At 40.4% G+C, this 13,618-nt stretch overlaps 1 protein-coding gene across 5 annotated transcripts in view; it reads left to right on the top strand.

Annotated features, from left to right (window-relative positions):
• LOC125015059 (coiled-coil domain-containing protein 73-like) overlaps positions 1–13,618 on the top strand; it is a 37,095-nt gene extending 23,477 nt beyond the window's left edge. For 4 of the 5 annotated variants that reach the window (XM_047596705.1, XM_047596708.1, XM_047596706.1 and 1 more), the window contains 3 exons: positions 731–783; positions 1,097–1,315; positions 12,955–13,618. In XM_047596705.1, the coding sequence (XP_047452661.1) occupies positions 731–783; positions 1,097–1,277 (234 nt within the window). In that variant the 3' untranslated portion in view covers positions 1,278–1,315; positions 12,955–13,618. The remainder of the gene's footprint in view (positions 1–730; positions 784–1,096; positions 1,316–12,954) is intronic. The other variant, XM_047596709.1, reaches the window with a different exon arrangement.

Raw genomic sequence — 13,618 nt, 5'->3', positions numbered from 1 at the left:
GAAAAAAAGCCTGGTGTGATAGTTTAACAAATCGTAGCGAAGGACGAAACTTTCATTTTTTTTTGTATGTGGACGTTAAAACACTGGGAACGTTGGACGGAGTTCAGTCTGAGTCTGACCTGGATACTGTTACATATCAGTTGCCACTGCTCATTCCCTGCCTCACATTTGTTTATCAGTTAGTGTTCCTCATGAGGCACGAGCAATAATGAAATCTTGAGGTGCTTTTTATTTACAGCCACAACATTATGACCACTGACAGGAGAAATAAATAACATGTTGTGACAATTCAGTGTTCTGCCAGGAAACGTTTGGGCCTGGTGTTCATTTGTGTGGATGTTACTTAGACATTTATCACCCACCTAGACCAGACCAGACACTCCAACTCTATAGGAATGCCACTCCTTCATGGCAGCCTGACACAGACAGACACACAAAAACAGTTTAGAAACAACTCAAAAAACATGAAAAACTGCACAAGGTGTTGACCTGGCAACCTCCCGAACTGATCAAGTATCTGTGGGATGATCCATAGAGGTCCCTCCCCTCAACCCATAGTTGCCAGACACCACAGGACCCTCACAACTGTTTGATGAGTCACAAATGTCTTCGAGACACAAGGGAGTCCTACACAAAAAGGAAGGGGGTCATAATGTAATGCCTGATCAGTGTTTAAAACAAAACAAAATGTATCAAAGTGAGTTATATTATTTTTCTGTAATGTTTACAGGATGACAGGTCTTCTTGGTCCATCAGTTCTTTTCCAGTCTCTACTGCCCCAGAGTGAGTACATTTAAGAGACATAAAGAAAACCCTCGTCTTCCTCCTTCATAATGTTAATTTTATGTTGACACAGCATCAGAAAGGTAATAGCTGAAGTGTACTATCATTCTGGAGGATGTAGTTTGTGGTGCTGTTAAACTGGATTGAAGTGTTTTTGTTATTCAGCCTTAATCATTGCACTGACTTCACGAAGCTAACATATGGCGCAAGATTGTTATGTTAGAATTCATTCGTTTATATTTATGTAGAGAAAACTTTTTCAACATCTCTTCTACTTGGACTAGTTTTTACTGAGGGTTTCTCTTTAAATCAGGTGTCGCAGAGTTCCTACCTCAGCGGCGGGTGCTAGCTCAGAGTCGGACTGTGAACCACCCTGCTTCTCCCAGGAAGGAGAAGACCAGCAGTCGTCCCTCAGAGCTCAGATCTCCAAAATCGAACAGTTTCTCAACGCAGAGAGACTCCATCTGCCCAAAAGACGACGCACTGACAACTAAACCATCATAAACTTCTTCTTCGCTCGCATGATGCTAACGTAGGTTTAAATGTTTTCAAGACTTCCACTTTGAGTTTGTGTTATTTGTCAGAGTGGGAAAAAAGGCACCGTTCATTTGTTGTTGTCGTTTCTTCCTGTTTTATTTCTCCACTGGTTCAGTTTAAACATACGTTTTTATGTGTTATTAGTTTTAATATGTATGCACCATCATATATATATATATATATATATATATATATATATATATGTATATATATATTGATATGAGGCCAAATACGATACAATACATTGGGAGGAATACGATATGATGCCATGAAATGCGATACACTACGATAAGATAACCCAATATTGATTCTACAGTGGGGAAAGACAGCTTAAAGGGAGATTAATAAAAACATAATAAGAATAAAAAACTGAGAGGAAATCTTCTTCGTCACTAATTTCAGGCATTTCACTAACTGATAACAGAGATAATCGTCTGCCCTGGGAACAAATTCCCGGACCTTCCTTCCAAATTTATTTATTTTAACCAAAAATGACGTTTGTTGCAGAGACCTTATCAATCAATGAGTAATCTATTGAAGCAACAATAACGTTGTGTGTGCATTTCACTTCAGACAGCTGGGTAGACAAAGAGAAAGAGCACCAGTTAGTCCACTTACAAGGCTGGTATCTATTAACAGGCTAATTAACATTAATTAACTACATGCCCAATCAAGGTGGCTTGTCTCTGAGGAGCTCTAATTGTTGTTTGTCTTGTTGCCGCTGTTGTTGTTGAGGCAATTACAACTCGGTACACAACTGGTCAGTGTGTGTCAACGCCTATTAAAGACAAATAACAATTAGCACTCAAGCCCCAATTAACAAAAACATCAATTAGAAAACACACTGTCCAATTAACGCATCGTAATGAGCTTCTCGTTAACTTTATGTTCCCTCTGAGGATGACGACGGAAGGAACATATGGCCACTCGGGATAATGAAGCAGCTGACCGCAGACACTAGGATTTTCATTAGTTTCATTGCAACTAATGTAATGTAGAGCTTAGGAAGATGCTTACATCTTGTCCTTAACTTGAATCAGTTGCAGAGGATTTAATTAAGAAGTAGTTGCAGATAAACAGACAGGATGTCTCTAGTTACCATAGATTATCCTGCAAGCTGATGTGACCTAAGGACAGTCAGATATGTCAGTTTATCAGCAGATTCGTCAGCAAAACACGTAATTCTTTATCTCATTGTGAATCAGCCAGGGACCTTTTTTAAATTCAGTTTCCATGGGTCAAGACAAAAATGCCTCTGATAAATAGAGAAGTATTCAAAGCAAATGTCTGTGAGAGTCTGGCTCTGAAGTTGAATCAACACTGTAGGTCGACTGTATAAAAAGTGGACACCATGTCAGCTCCTCTGAAGTGAAGCCAAAGCAAGTAGAGCTCCCCCTGGTGGCTGGCCGCAGCATAGGTCATAAGATCTACCTCCTCCATGTTAGCGGATATTTTAGGTAGTTAATGTAATACCGACGCATGTTGAAGTGTCCATTTTCATAGAAGTTTTGTTTTAGTCATTTGATGCTATAGAAACAGGATGTGACATCATGATGATCAGGGAAGAGCAGAGTAGAGTAGGAAAAGGAAAATAAGTACGGCGTATAATCCAATATTTCCTTGTAAATGGTGGAGGTGGAGGAGAACGCAGTATTAATTAAAGGAAAACACCAGTGAGACCAGAGGGAGTGTGGGAGGCCTGTGGGAGGAAGAGGAGACTTGTCGTCCATGTTTTTTCAACATGTTAAACTCTACACCAGAAGTAAACTCGTTTGCAGCCTGGTGCAAATAATAAAATGTGGTTTCTTAGCGATTTTATCAATCAGAACGATATTTATTCTTAATAGTGGCAGATTAAGATGAAGGCAGGCAGGAAGCTGAGGAGTTGCTTTTACCAACAATTTGCAAAGAAAGCTGAGCCAGTAGCTTCGTGACAAATCACAGGTGGCAGCATTGACTTCTTACATAATTCATTATCAGTGTTTTCTCCATCCGGCTCTTGTAGCTACTATGTTCAACCAAGTGGCAAATCAGCAAAGTGTCATGATACTGAATTAGATCTTCCTTTGAGTTTCAGTTTTACTCCTTTGTTCTTCCTGATTTACTTCCTTCTTGCCTCTGTGTCTTTCTCTTGGTTTTACCTCTACACAAGTTTGTTAGCTGCGTTGGAGCTCCTCCTGACTACTTCCTGTGTTTCCTGATTCCATATGACTTGTTTTTTGTTTCGTTCTTTGAATGTATTTGAATTACCTGCCCATTATTGCAGTGCCTTCTTGTTATCATTCCTGTCGCGTCTTGCATTTGGGCCCTCCTTTTTTTCCTGTTACCACCTAAACCAGTACGAAGTTGTCATTGCCCAAGCTCTCGTTGGCATTATTTGGTCTTGGCATCAGTTTGAAGCTTTTACTTACATTAATTTATTATTTCACATATTCAGCCTAGAGCAGGCACCGTCTGAGGCAAAGGTTGGCAAGAAAAAACTTCACCAAACCTTGACCAGAAAAGACACCTCTGTCCCCCACAGCTTTTAAAATATTCTGCCTGCATACTAAATTTTAACAGTGCTCATTTGATGGTGGCACGAGGCCTCCGCTTGGTCCATCTTACAACACTCACTCATAATGAATACGCCTGAATGTTAATGCACTCGTAAAGAAACCTGGAGCGTTTGAGCGGCTGTGCCCACCGTCACCGCTGACCCTTATCCTTAGTGGGAGTTAAGGAGGGGAGGGGAGGAGAGGTTTGGGGGGGTGGAATATAAAGGGAATTAATTTGAATACACTCACGCATGCAAACGCCTACACATTTCTCCCTCACATACAGTTTCGGCCTCTCGTATTTATGCAGCCGTCTCAGTTATGAAGCTGCTGGCGCTTTGAAACAGTCAATTACCCTCCGTCTGGGGAGGATACCTGCTGTTAATTACTGCCCAGTGTTTTATATGGAGGGTAAATAAAGAGACCGCTGACATTCACATTCCATCAATGCACCCCCACCCGCCTCCCTCACCCACAACACAATGAGATGAGTGTTTGTTATCTGATGTTAAAACACCTCACGGGTTTTGGACTTGTATCCAACTAGTTCTCCAACTTGAATTACCAGAGCGTTGCTTGTTTCAACCTTCTATGAATAGACAGCACGACCTCCTACCTAATATTGTGTAAGTGTCTCTTGTGCCTCCAAAGCAGTTGTGACTCATCAGAGAAAGGACATGGGCCTTCTGAGGGCGTCCGGTGGGAACCCAATGATGTAAGTTGGGGCCATTGAGTCCTGTGTGTTGAGAGCAAGGACAGACTGGCCGTCTGGCACACCGGGTATTTTAATCTGTGTGCTAATGTGCTATTTGAGTTGAGCGTCCCAACACTTTTTTCAAAAAAAATGATATATTGGTCTGACCAGCCCATAAAACCAGTAGATCAGCAGCCGGATTGACACTGACCAGGCCCAATCACATTGTTAAACACCGACCCCTTTCGTTTTGGTCGTGCATAATGCATTCGACTAAAAAACAAAAAACAAAGTCAGTGCAAGGGTTTAGTTTGACACACGCTGCTCTACGGCCCATTGGTTATTTTCCTCACTGGCCCAATCACCTCATGACGAGCTTTGTTTTCTCAAGATCTCAAATTTGAAAGAGTTCCGCCATAAGTGACCTGCCACGCTGACTGTAATAGGCCTACTGTAAAGTGAGCCGCATTGTGTTTCAGTGTTTGCTAGATAAAGTATGTGGAGAGAGAGATAACAAGATAAATAACTTCAGTAGTTCCAGTAATTCTGGACCTGACAGCTTCCCCATAGAAAGTTAACTCATTGCATGGCTTAAGGTACATACATGGTTTTAAAGAGTTGCATAGTTGGCATCCAACAATGTGGTGGGCTGGACTGGTCCAAAATGCCATGGACGGTTTTTCGTCCCAGTCCGCCCCTGGCTGAGGGGAGGGGTCTCTGATACTTGATCAGTTTTGGTTCTAGTGAATTTGGAGGCCAGGTCAACACCTTGTGCTGTTTTTTAAACAGTTTTTGTGTGTGTTTATCAGTGAATCATCTCATCCTGCTGGGGATGACTGCTGTCATTAAGGAGTGTCATTGATATGGGGTGGGGGTGCTTTGTCTGGTCTAGGTGGGTGGTACATGTCGAACTAACATACAAGTGAATTCCAGGTCCAAAAGTTTCCCAGCAGAACATTGAACCATCACAAGATGGTCAGTGTTATTTGTTCCTCCCATCAGTGGTTTTAATGTTGTGGCTGATCGGTGTAAGCACATCGCCATTCGCCTACACTGTCATAACCTAAATGAATGGCCTCTAGAGGGTGCACCCATTTATTGTAATCACAAATGACCCATGAGAGTGATTTCATGCCCACACTTTCTGTATTTGTATAAAACAACAGAATAGTTGGTTTCTCGAGAACCTGAACTCTTGCACTAAGCAGCAACTCAATAATAGATGGTAATAATAGGCACACACCCACTCACCTTAACCTCCTTTTCTCAAACACAGGCATATACAGGGGAAAAAAAAAAACGGAAAGCAGCCACAAGTTCGAATCCAGCCCTGATTTACTGCCCCATTTTATTGAAATTCTGTACATGAGAAGGGAGGAACGCTATATATTTGCCAATCCTCCAGTTAAACGGGTCTCACCACCACTAAACATGGTTGAATATCGCAGGGTTATGGGGCCATGTTTTGTCACATTATACCTCTTTGCCTCAAAAGCCATCACAGTAAATCTCGCCGGGAAGTCGTATTAAACCGAGCGGTGGACGTCCGCTGAGACGGAGGCTGAGTGCAGTCCTGGCACTCCGAGTGTACTCTGCAGTCTTAAAGTGAAGGAGTGCAGCTGCTCCTCTGGCCCTGTAAAAATGCTTAACTCAATAGATTATTATGGAGAGAGTGCTCTTCTTAACTCACATTTCATTAGAGAGGAGATCTTTCTTTTTGCATTCTTTTTTTTGCATGAAGCTTTTAGCAATCAAAACACCTTTTCCCCCTTTCATTTTAACTGAACGTGACAATACAGGACCTCTGTGCTTGCAACATTTTTATTTATTTATATTTTTCACCACTATTTTTTTCCTGCACCCCTTTTCTTTCCAAAACTTGATCCAGACCTAAATGTACCACAAAGGTAACACTGCAGCAACACAAGATTTAGGGTGTAAATGTATGGATTTAATAGATAATATTTAGCTTTGTTGACTTATATTTTAATGTATTTAAGCTGCTTTTCCATTCAAAGACCTTTACTTCACTTAAGAAGTTCAATGAATCCATGTTACATGAGTGATTGTTGTTTTTATGCATATATATTTTACTCTTTTACTCTTCAAGCTTAAACTTACTTGAAGATAGGGCTGGGCGATACTGTGAATTTTAGTATCAATCCGATACTAAGTAAATACTGGGTTGGTATCGCAGATACCAATATGATACCTTTTCTTGAAATGCCATGATTATTGAATAACTTTGTAATTTTCTCTTTAGTTAGTTGATTATGATAAAATACAGGACAAATATTTAGGCAAATAAACCGTTTTTTTCTTAACTAATTACACTATAAAACAATTTAATAGTATAAAGATTAAATAATTCCCTTTTTACTACATGCAATTATTTTAGAAAAAGGTCATTAGTGCAAAGTAAGAAAAAGCAAACAAAACTATAAATATGACAATGTCAACACCACAATTGAAAATAAAGTCAGTAACAGAGTCAGCTGAGCAAAATAAGGAAACAAAGGCAATAATGTAATAATAAATATAAAAATTGCTCAGAGAGGAAAATGTTGGCTCATTTATTTTCCACCACAGAAGTGAATCTGCATCCAGTGTAACTGTCTTTTCTGGATTTGAGTGTCATACTCTGTCCACGTCCCACCTTTTACTACAGGTGAGGATGGAGAAGCTCCTGCAGCGCACAGACATAAAGAGAAGCTGCATTAGCATGAATTCTGTGAGGGATAATTAACTGGACATATAGAAGAGAAACTGTGACTAAAATATAAATCTCAGCAGATTGATATGTCCAGCCTTATGTGAAGATGATACAGCGCCACCAACAGGTGTCAGTCATAGGTGTAAGCATGGAGGAGATTCAACCTCTGATGCTGTTTAGGATTACTTTCTTAATTAACCATGGAAAAGAGGCAACAAGCGGGGAAAGCAGATTCGAAATGCTAGACTTAAATTAAGCAAGCAGATTTTACGAGCTGTTGGGGAAATTTGAGATAAAATCCTACCAATACAAATACTGGGTTAGTCCAAACTGCTCAGTGCTGCAAGCCCCAGAGTTCCTGTGTTTTTCAAAAGTACCAGTTCCCAAAGGAGAGACATGGAACTTAATTTAGGAGTGGAAACAGGAGTACTTCCAAAGGTTCCTTGTCTGATTTGTTTTCTATTCTACTCTAAATGCTTTGCCACTGGATAGTCCAACAGCCAATCAGAGACATTTTGTTGTAAACAAACTTAACTTTACCTCTCTCAGATGACTACTGTTACTCTTCTGTCCACATAAAGTCCCGCCCCAAACGATCTGATTGGCCCAGCAGATCTTTACAGGAGCATAATTGGTTCCCAGTGGAGAGAGTCCAGATACAGTCACTTGCTGTTTCCATTTCCTCTATAAATGCACAAAACCCAAGTATCGCAATAAAACACTGGTAATGGAAACACCTACATTTGGAAAAACCTCTCAAATATCGAAAGCTACAACACTTTTACACTCTCATGAGGTGGTTTTTCAGACGTAACGGAAATAAAAGTTAATCGCAAAATTGCACTGGAAACACTTTTTCCGCATTTTCCTGACACCGGCGTCACTGAAGATGACGCAGGGGGTCATGTGACCAGTTCATTTGAAGTTCATTTCCTCAATGTGAAGTCTTGCGTGACGAGAATTTAAGAGCATTATGGGATATCACGAGACAAGACTTTACGAGAGTTGCAGCTCATTCGCAAAACACGTAAAAAGCGTGCTACTAAATGTGACCATATATTTGAGTCGCCCCCTTCTGGCCACTAGAAAGAATGCAACCCTTCACATTTTCATTCTACGTCCAATCCTTTTTTTTTATAGGCCCTTCCTTGACTTTTTCCAGTCGCCTTATTTGAGCTGAAGCCTGAATCCATTCTTCCCAAACCAAATCTGTGAGGTCTCGCCGTCAGTTTTGGCGTAAATCAGTTCCCCGCCCATTCAACAGCTGAACGCTGCATCAGTTGAAATGAATAAAACAAAAACAAGTCATCCGCAGTAAAACCTTCCAGTGTTTTACCGTTTTCTTCACGTGGTATTTCTTATTCTTGCGTGTGAAATATAGTCGCGCTGTTTGTCTCCTGTGGTTTCTATCTCTGCGCGGTTTTACTGCGGTGAAACCTCGCGACGCTGATAAATAACAAGCTTCACCATTCCTTCGCGGGGCTCGCCATGACTGACTGTGCTCCCAGTCTCTCTGAGAGTGTGTCCTCCGCTGTGAATCACTTGTTCTCAACCTACACATGAACGCTAGCTCCTCTCGGCTTTCAGAACAGACCAGGGGAAGATAATCTCTGAAGCGCTGCCCCGCTGTCAGAGGTCAGCAGGGTTGAAAGGTTCGCCCTGCGCATCATTTATAGACTCTTAAATAAGCCCAGGGCCTTACACTGCAGCCGTTTGCAAACAGCTATCAGACTCTACAACTTATGAGTTATCTTTCAGATGCACATGGAGGAGACAGAGAACATTGTGGGAAGAAATACAACCAAAAAGATGACACATGGGAGATGCAGACTTTAGGTTCTTTCTGTGCCTTGCTCCTGTATTTTATCATAAATTATATAATTTCACTTCTTTTACCCTTTTTTTAGCTATAACTTTTATTTTGCAGATGATCTTCCAGTAGCATCTTGACTTTTTCTTCTCTTCTCTTGTGAGAGATTCTTAGACTTTGCTCAATTCACAGATGATCCTTACACACCGCTCCTGTGACATTTAAGTTTTGAAAGCAATATTAACATCTAATTGTAAACCACATCATCAGATATAAAGTTAAATGGCAAATCTCTGTGCCGTTACTGATTCAGACTAAACTGTTTGTGAATTTTGATTCATAAATGCGCATAAGATCTTCAAATATCTGAAGTGATATTTGATTCATTTTCTGATCTGATGCCCTTATTGGGAGCAGGACATATTAATTTGTCTGTTACACAGTTTTTTTTTGAGGTCTGATGTTGAGGTTTGATATGGTTTGATCAATTTTAGAGACAGATCCTCGTTTGAGTTACATGTCTGTAACGTGAAACTTCCAAATATAATGAGAAAAAAGTTACAAAGCACACAAGAAAAAGACTACAATGACACTGACATGGGATACAGTGATGAAGTGACAAAGGAAGAAGGAAACACGGAGACTAAATACAAACGGAATAATGATGCACAGATGAGACACATCAGGGAGGGGCAAACAATCAGGGAAGTGATCGTGGAGACATCTGAAATGATAAGAGTTAAACTTAGTTACTACAAAATAAAACAGGAAATGCCCAAACCCACAAGAGGTTAAACATGACGAGGTTCTGCAGAGCTGGATGTAACAGTCATTCAAGTTATTTTTCTTGGCAAAACTGTCTCTGTGAATGATATCAGAATAAGTTAAAGATCAATAAGTTCCAGTCCTTTGTTTAGACCAAACCAAGAACAACATGTCCAGTGTCAAGTCTTATAACTTATCACAAAAAAATTCTCATGTCAAAACCTTGTACGTCCTAAATCAAGATAGGTCCCAACGCCAGCGCTTAGCATAAACCAACAAGAACAAGGACCAACATGTCCAAAGTCAAGTTCTATAATTAATTACTAAACATTCCCAAGTCAAGACCCAGTATATCCTAATTTAAACCTTGATCAGCTAAGAAATCTATGAGCAAAGCTCTTGTCATAGCTATGAAGTACTATTGTACTATGGAGTCAATTCACAAATTCAGCTCTTAGAGTAGACCAATAAGTTCCAAATCAAGCCCCATGGCCAACATGTCCAACATCAAGTTCTATAATAAATCCCTAAAAATGTTGTAATTAAACTTCAAGTCAAGATGTAGTTCTCAAAAATTCTCAAATCAAACCCAAATCAAGGTTAACAAGACTAAGAAATACAAAGTCAAGTCACAATTCCAATCTTAACTATAGACCAACAAGCTCTGAATCCAGATCAAGAACCAGGACCAAAGTGAAGTCCTATAATTAATCACTAAAAATTCACACCTTATATGTCCAAATTTAAGCCTTTGTCAGTGCTAACAAATCCCCAAACAAAGCTCTTGTCATAACTACAATGTTCATGATCAAGACCCAAGTTGAATAGTATCAGTATAGTAAGTTTAATAAAAGAAACATATTTCACTTAAATTGTCGATAAAATCAGAAGTTTGAGAAGAGTGATTCCATAATTTGCAGATTGGTTTTGCTTTCAGCTGCTCAAGACTATGGATGTGTCATAGATTTAAATCCTGAAAAACTAAGACTTAATATAATAAGACTTAATATGTGCCATTACAAATTCTTGCAGACTCTTGAAGATGTGATGGAGACACAAGCAAAGACATTAAAGAGGAAGCAAAGAGCAGTGAGAGATAGAGACGAGATACTCTGTGGACTGTGACTGAATTATCCTCCACAGAGGACCACCGAGGCAGCAGACATACGTTTCTGATTTCCTGGGAAGGCTTTAACTTCTTATGGGTACATGGTCCTCCCACAGGCCGACACTGTCACTGATGCCTATATATCTGCAGGAATGTGTGTGAGTGTCAGAGTGTGTGTCTCCACATAAGATGAAGCCATTTTGTTATTGATGGAGTCGAGGCCTAAATCCTCAGTCTGGAGGTCACGCAAAGACACAAATATTAGGTGTCGGCTGTCCTTCCCCCTGCTGGTCTGTACATGGTGGGTATGGTGCCGTATAAACCCGTCACAGGCATGATCTCGTTCTTTTCTTCTGCTTTTTTTTTGTCATCTTGTTTCTGAAACCCAGATCAGAAGATTTCTGTTTTTTTTTTTTTTTTTTTTAGTTTCCCCTAAATCAGACACTTCCTCTTAAATCACAGACCCAGAACAACCCGCCAACCTCCACTCTGCTACAAATGTATTTCGTTCGCCGCTTGAAAAAAAAAAACGTCAAAGATCACAGGCCTCGCGGTGCGTAACAACCCTCTTGTTTTGACATTGAACTACAGCTTGAACTCGTAGATAACGGCTGCTATGGTTGACCTTGTTTTGTTTCAAATAGATGGGACCTGTGAGGCCGAAACAATAAACCAACCATGTCATGTAACACCTGATTTGTGGAAAAGTCAGGACTGTGGAAAAATGCTCATAATTTTTAGCCGTGTACATCGAGCATAGAAGTGTTATCAGGCCAGTTAAGAACTTATTAGAGGAACGAATGATTCCACGCACCTACATAGTGACTTACTGCTGCTGAAAGTGGTGTCTCCTCTGACCTTTTTAACCATCTGTTTATCTGCTTCTTCTCAGGTGTAGCAAGTTAAGGTTATCAAGGCCATGCACCATCCAAAGACACTTGCACTCCCAGTTAGAGGCCAATGGGAGGCCGAACAATAGTTTGACTTGAGATTTATCGATCTCGTTGGTTCTAGGAGTTTAACTTGGAAAAAATGTGTTAATGTGAGGAACGTTTGTTCCTTTTCACAGCTATACACCAATCAGCCACAACATTAAAACCACTGACAGGAGAAGTAAATGACATTTACCATCTTGAGACAATACAAGCCATCCCCAGCAGGATGCAGCCTGACACAGACACACAAAAACAGTTTAGGAACAACTCAACAAACAAACAAAAACATGAAAAGAGCACAAGGTGTTGACCGGGCCCCCAAATTCACTACAAGTATTTGTGGAATGATCCACAGAGGCCCCTCCCCTCAACTTACAGAACTCAGAGGCCCCCCACTAACAACATTGTGTTACCCCACACCAAAGGACACTCTCCATGTCCATCTCCATTCTCTGATGAGTCATAACGGTTCTGGAGGCACAATAGAGACCTATAAAATATTAGATAGGTGGTCTTAATATTATGCCTGATCGGTGTGTGCGTTTTATAAGCGTTGTAAAAATAATCCATTCTTGTAAACTGGGGAAACGCCACGCAAACATTTTTTTTTTCTGTTTTCCTGAGCCCTAACAGTTCTACATGAACACCAAGCATTTTGTGTACATTTCCATGTTGTAATCATGAGTTGGCAAGTTCCATTTGATGGTGGCAAAATTAATTACATAGTGAAAAGAACAAATTGTCTCAGTTGTCTCTATCCTCTTTGATCTGTGTTTTCTTCATAAAAATGTATATTCTCTTGCCAACTCATGAGCTGGTAACAAAGACATAACGTCTTTCTTCTGATTACCATCTGACTACTAGTCAGTCCTAGTGACAAACACACGGGTCACTGATGCTGTAAGGTCACATAAAAACCTCACAGGTCCCATTTCACTGCTTCTAAAGAAGAGTCAGGAGAGCGGAAAGTGATGTGATCGTGATTAAACATGCACAAGTAATCCCTCTCTGTTTGTTTTGATAGTAAAGCAGCGACACAGATTAATGTCTTTCTCTATTATTATTCCATTAGCAGAGCCAGTGTCACTTTCCCACTCTCCATGGCCCATGGCCTCTGCGGTTTTCCATGGACCCACTGCCTTCTAACCAGAGAGCAGGCCTTCCCTACTGGGGGACACGTCTGGATGACCCCCTGGTATGCTGAAGGGGCCAAGACCCAGGAGATAAAGAGTGAATAAAAGGACAAAACAAATACAAACAGAATCACAAGGGGGTAATTTTTTTTTCACGTGCCACAGTTTGACTTTAAATGAGGTCAAATCAAGACCTTTGACCATTTCTTAGTCAAATGAAGATATAAATATGAAAATGACAAGGCAGTAGTAGGCCCTATGAGACAATGTTTAATTCTCTGTGGACGTGACCATACAGATCCGACAATCTAGCTAAAAGTGAACACAATGCTTGTTTCTTAAAGTATGGACATTAGGAAGGACCTAAAATAACAAATGAATAGGTTAGCATTGTTGTAATGAGGCGTGTACAAAACATAAGAAGATAAGTTCAAACTCAAGCCCCTAGCCAGGACCAATAGTCCTATGTCAACAATAAGACGTTCCAAGTTAAGCTTATAGTCTCAGCCAACAAGCCAGCGATAAAATTCCCAAGAACCTAGAAACTCCAATCCAAGCCAAGTCCAATTGAAGACGACTCCCAAATCAAGGCTCTTGTCAAGA

Source organism: Mugil cephalus, chromosome 10 (assembly GCF_022458985.1).
Source record: "Mugil cephalus isolate CIBA_MC_2020 chromosome 10, CIBA_Mcephalus_1.1, whole genome shotgun sequence".
NCBI lineage: Eukaryota > Metazoa > Chordata > Actinopteri > Mugiliformes > Mugilidae > Mugil > Mugil cephalus.
The sequence above is the reverse complement of the archived record's forward strand: the minus strand, read 5'-3'. Positions and strand labels throughout refer to the sequence as shown.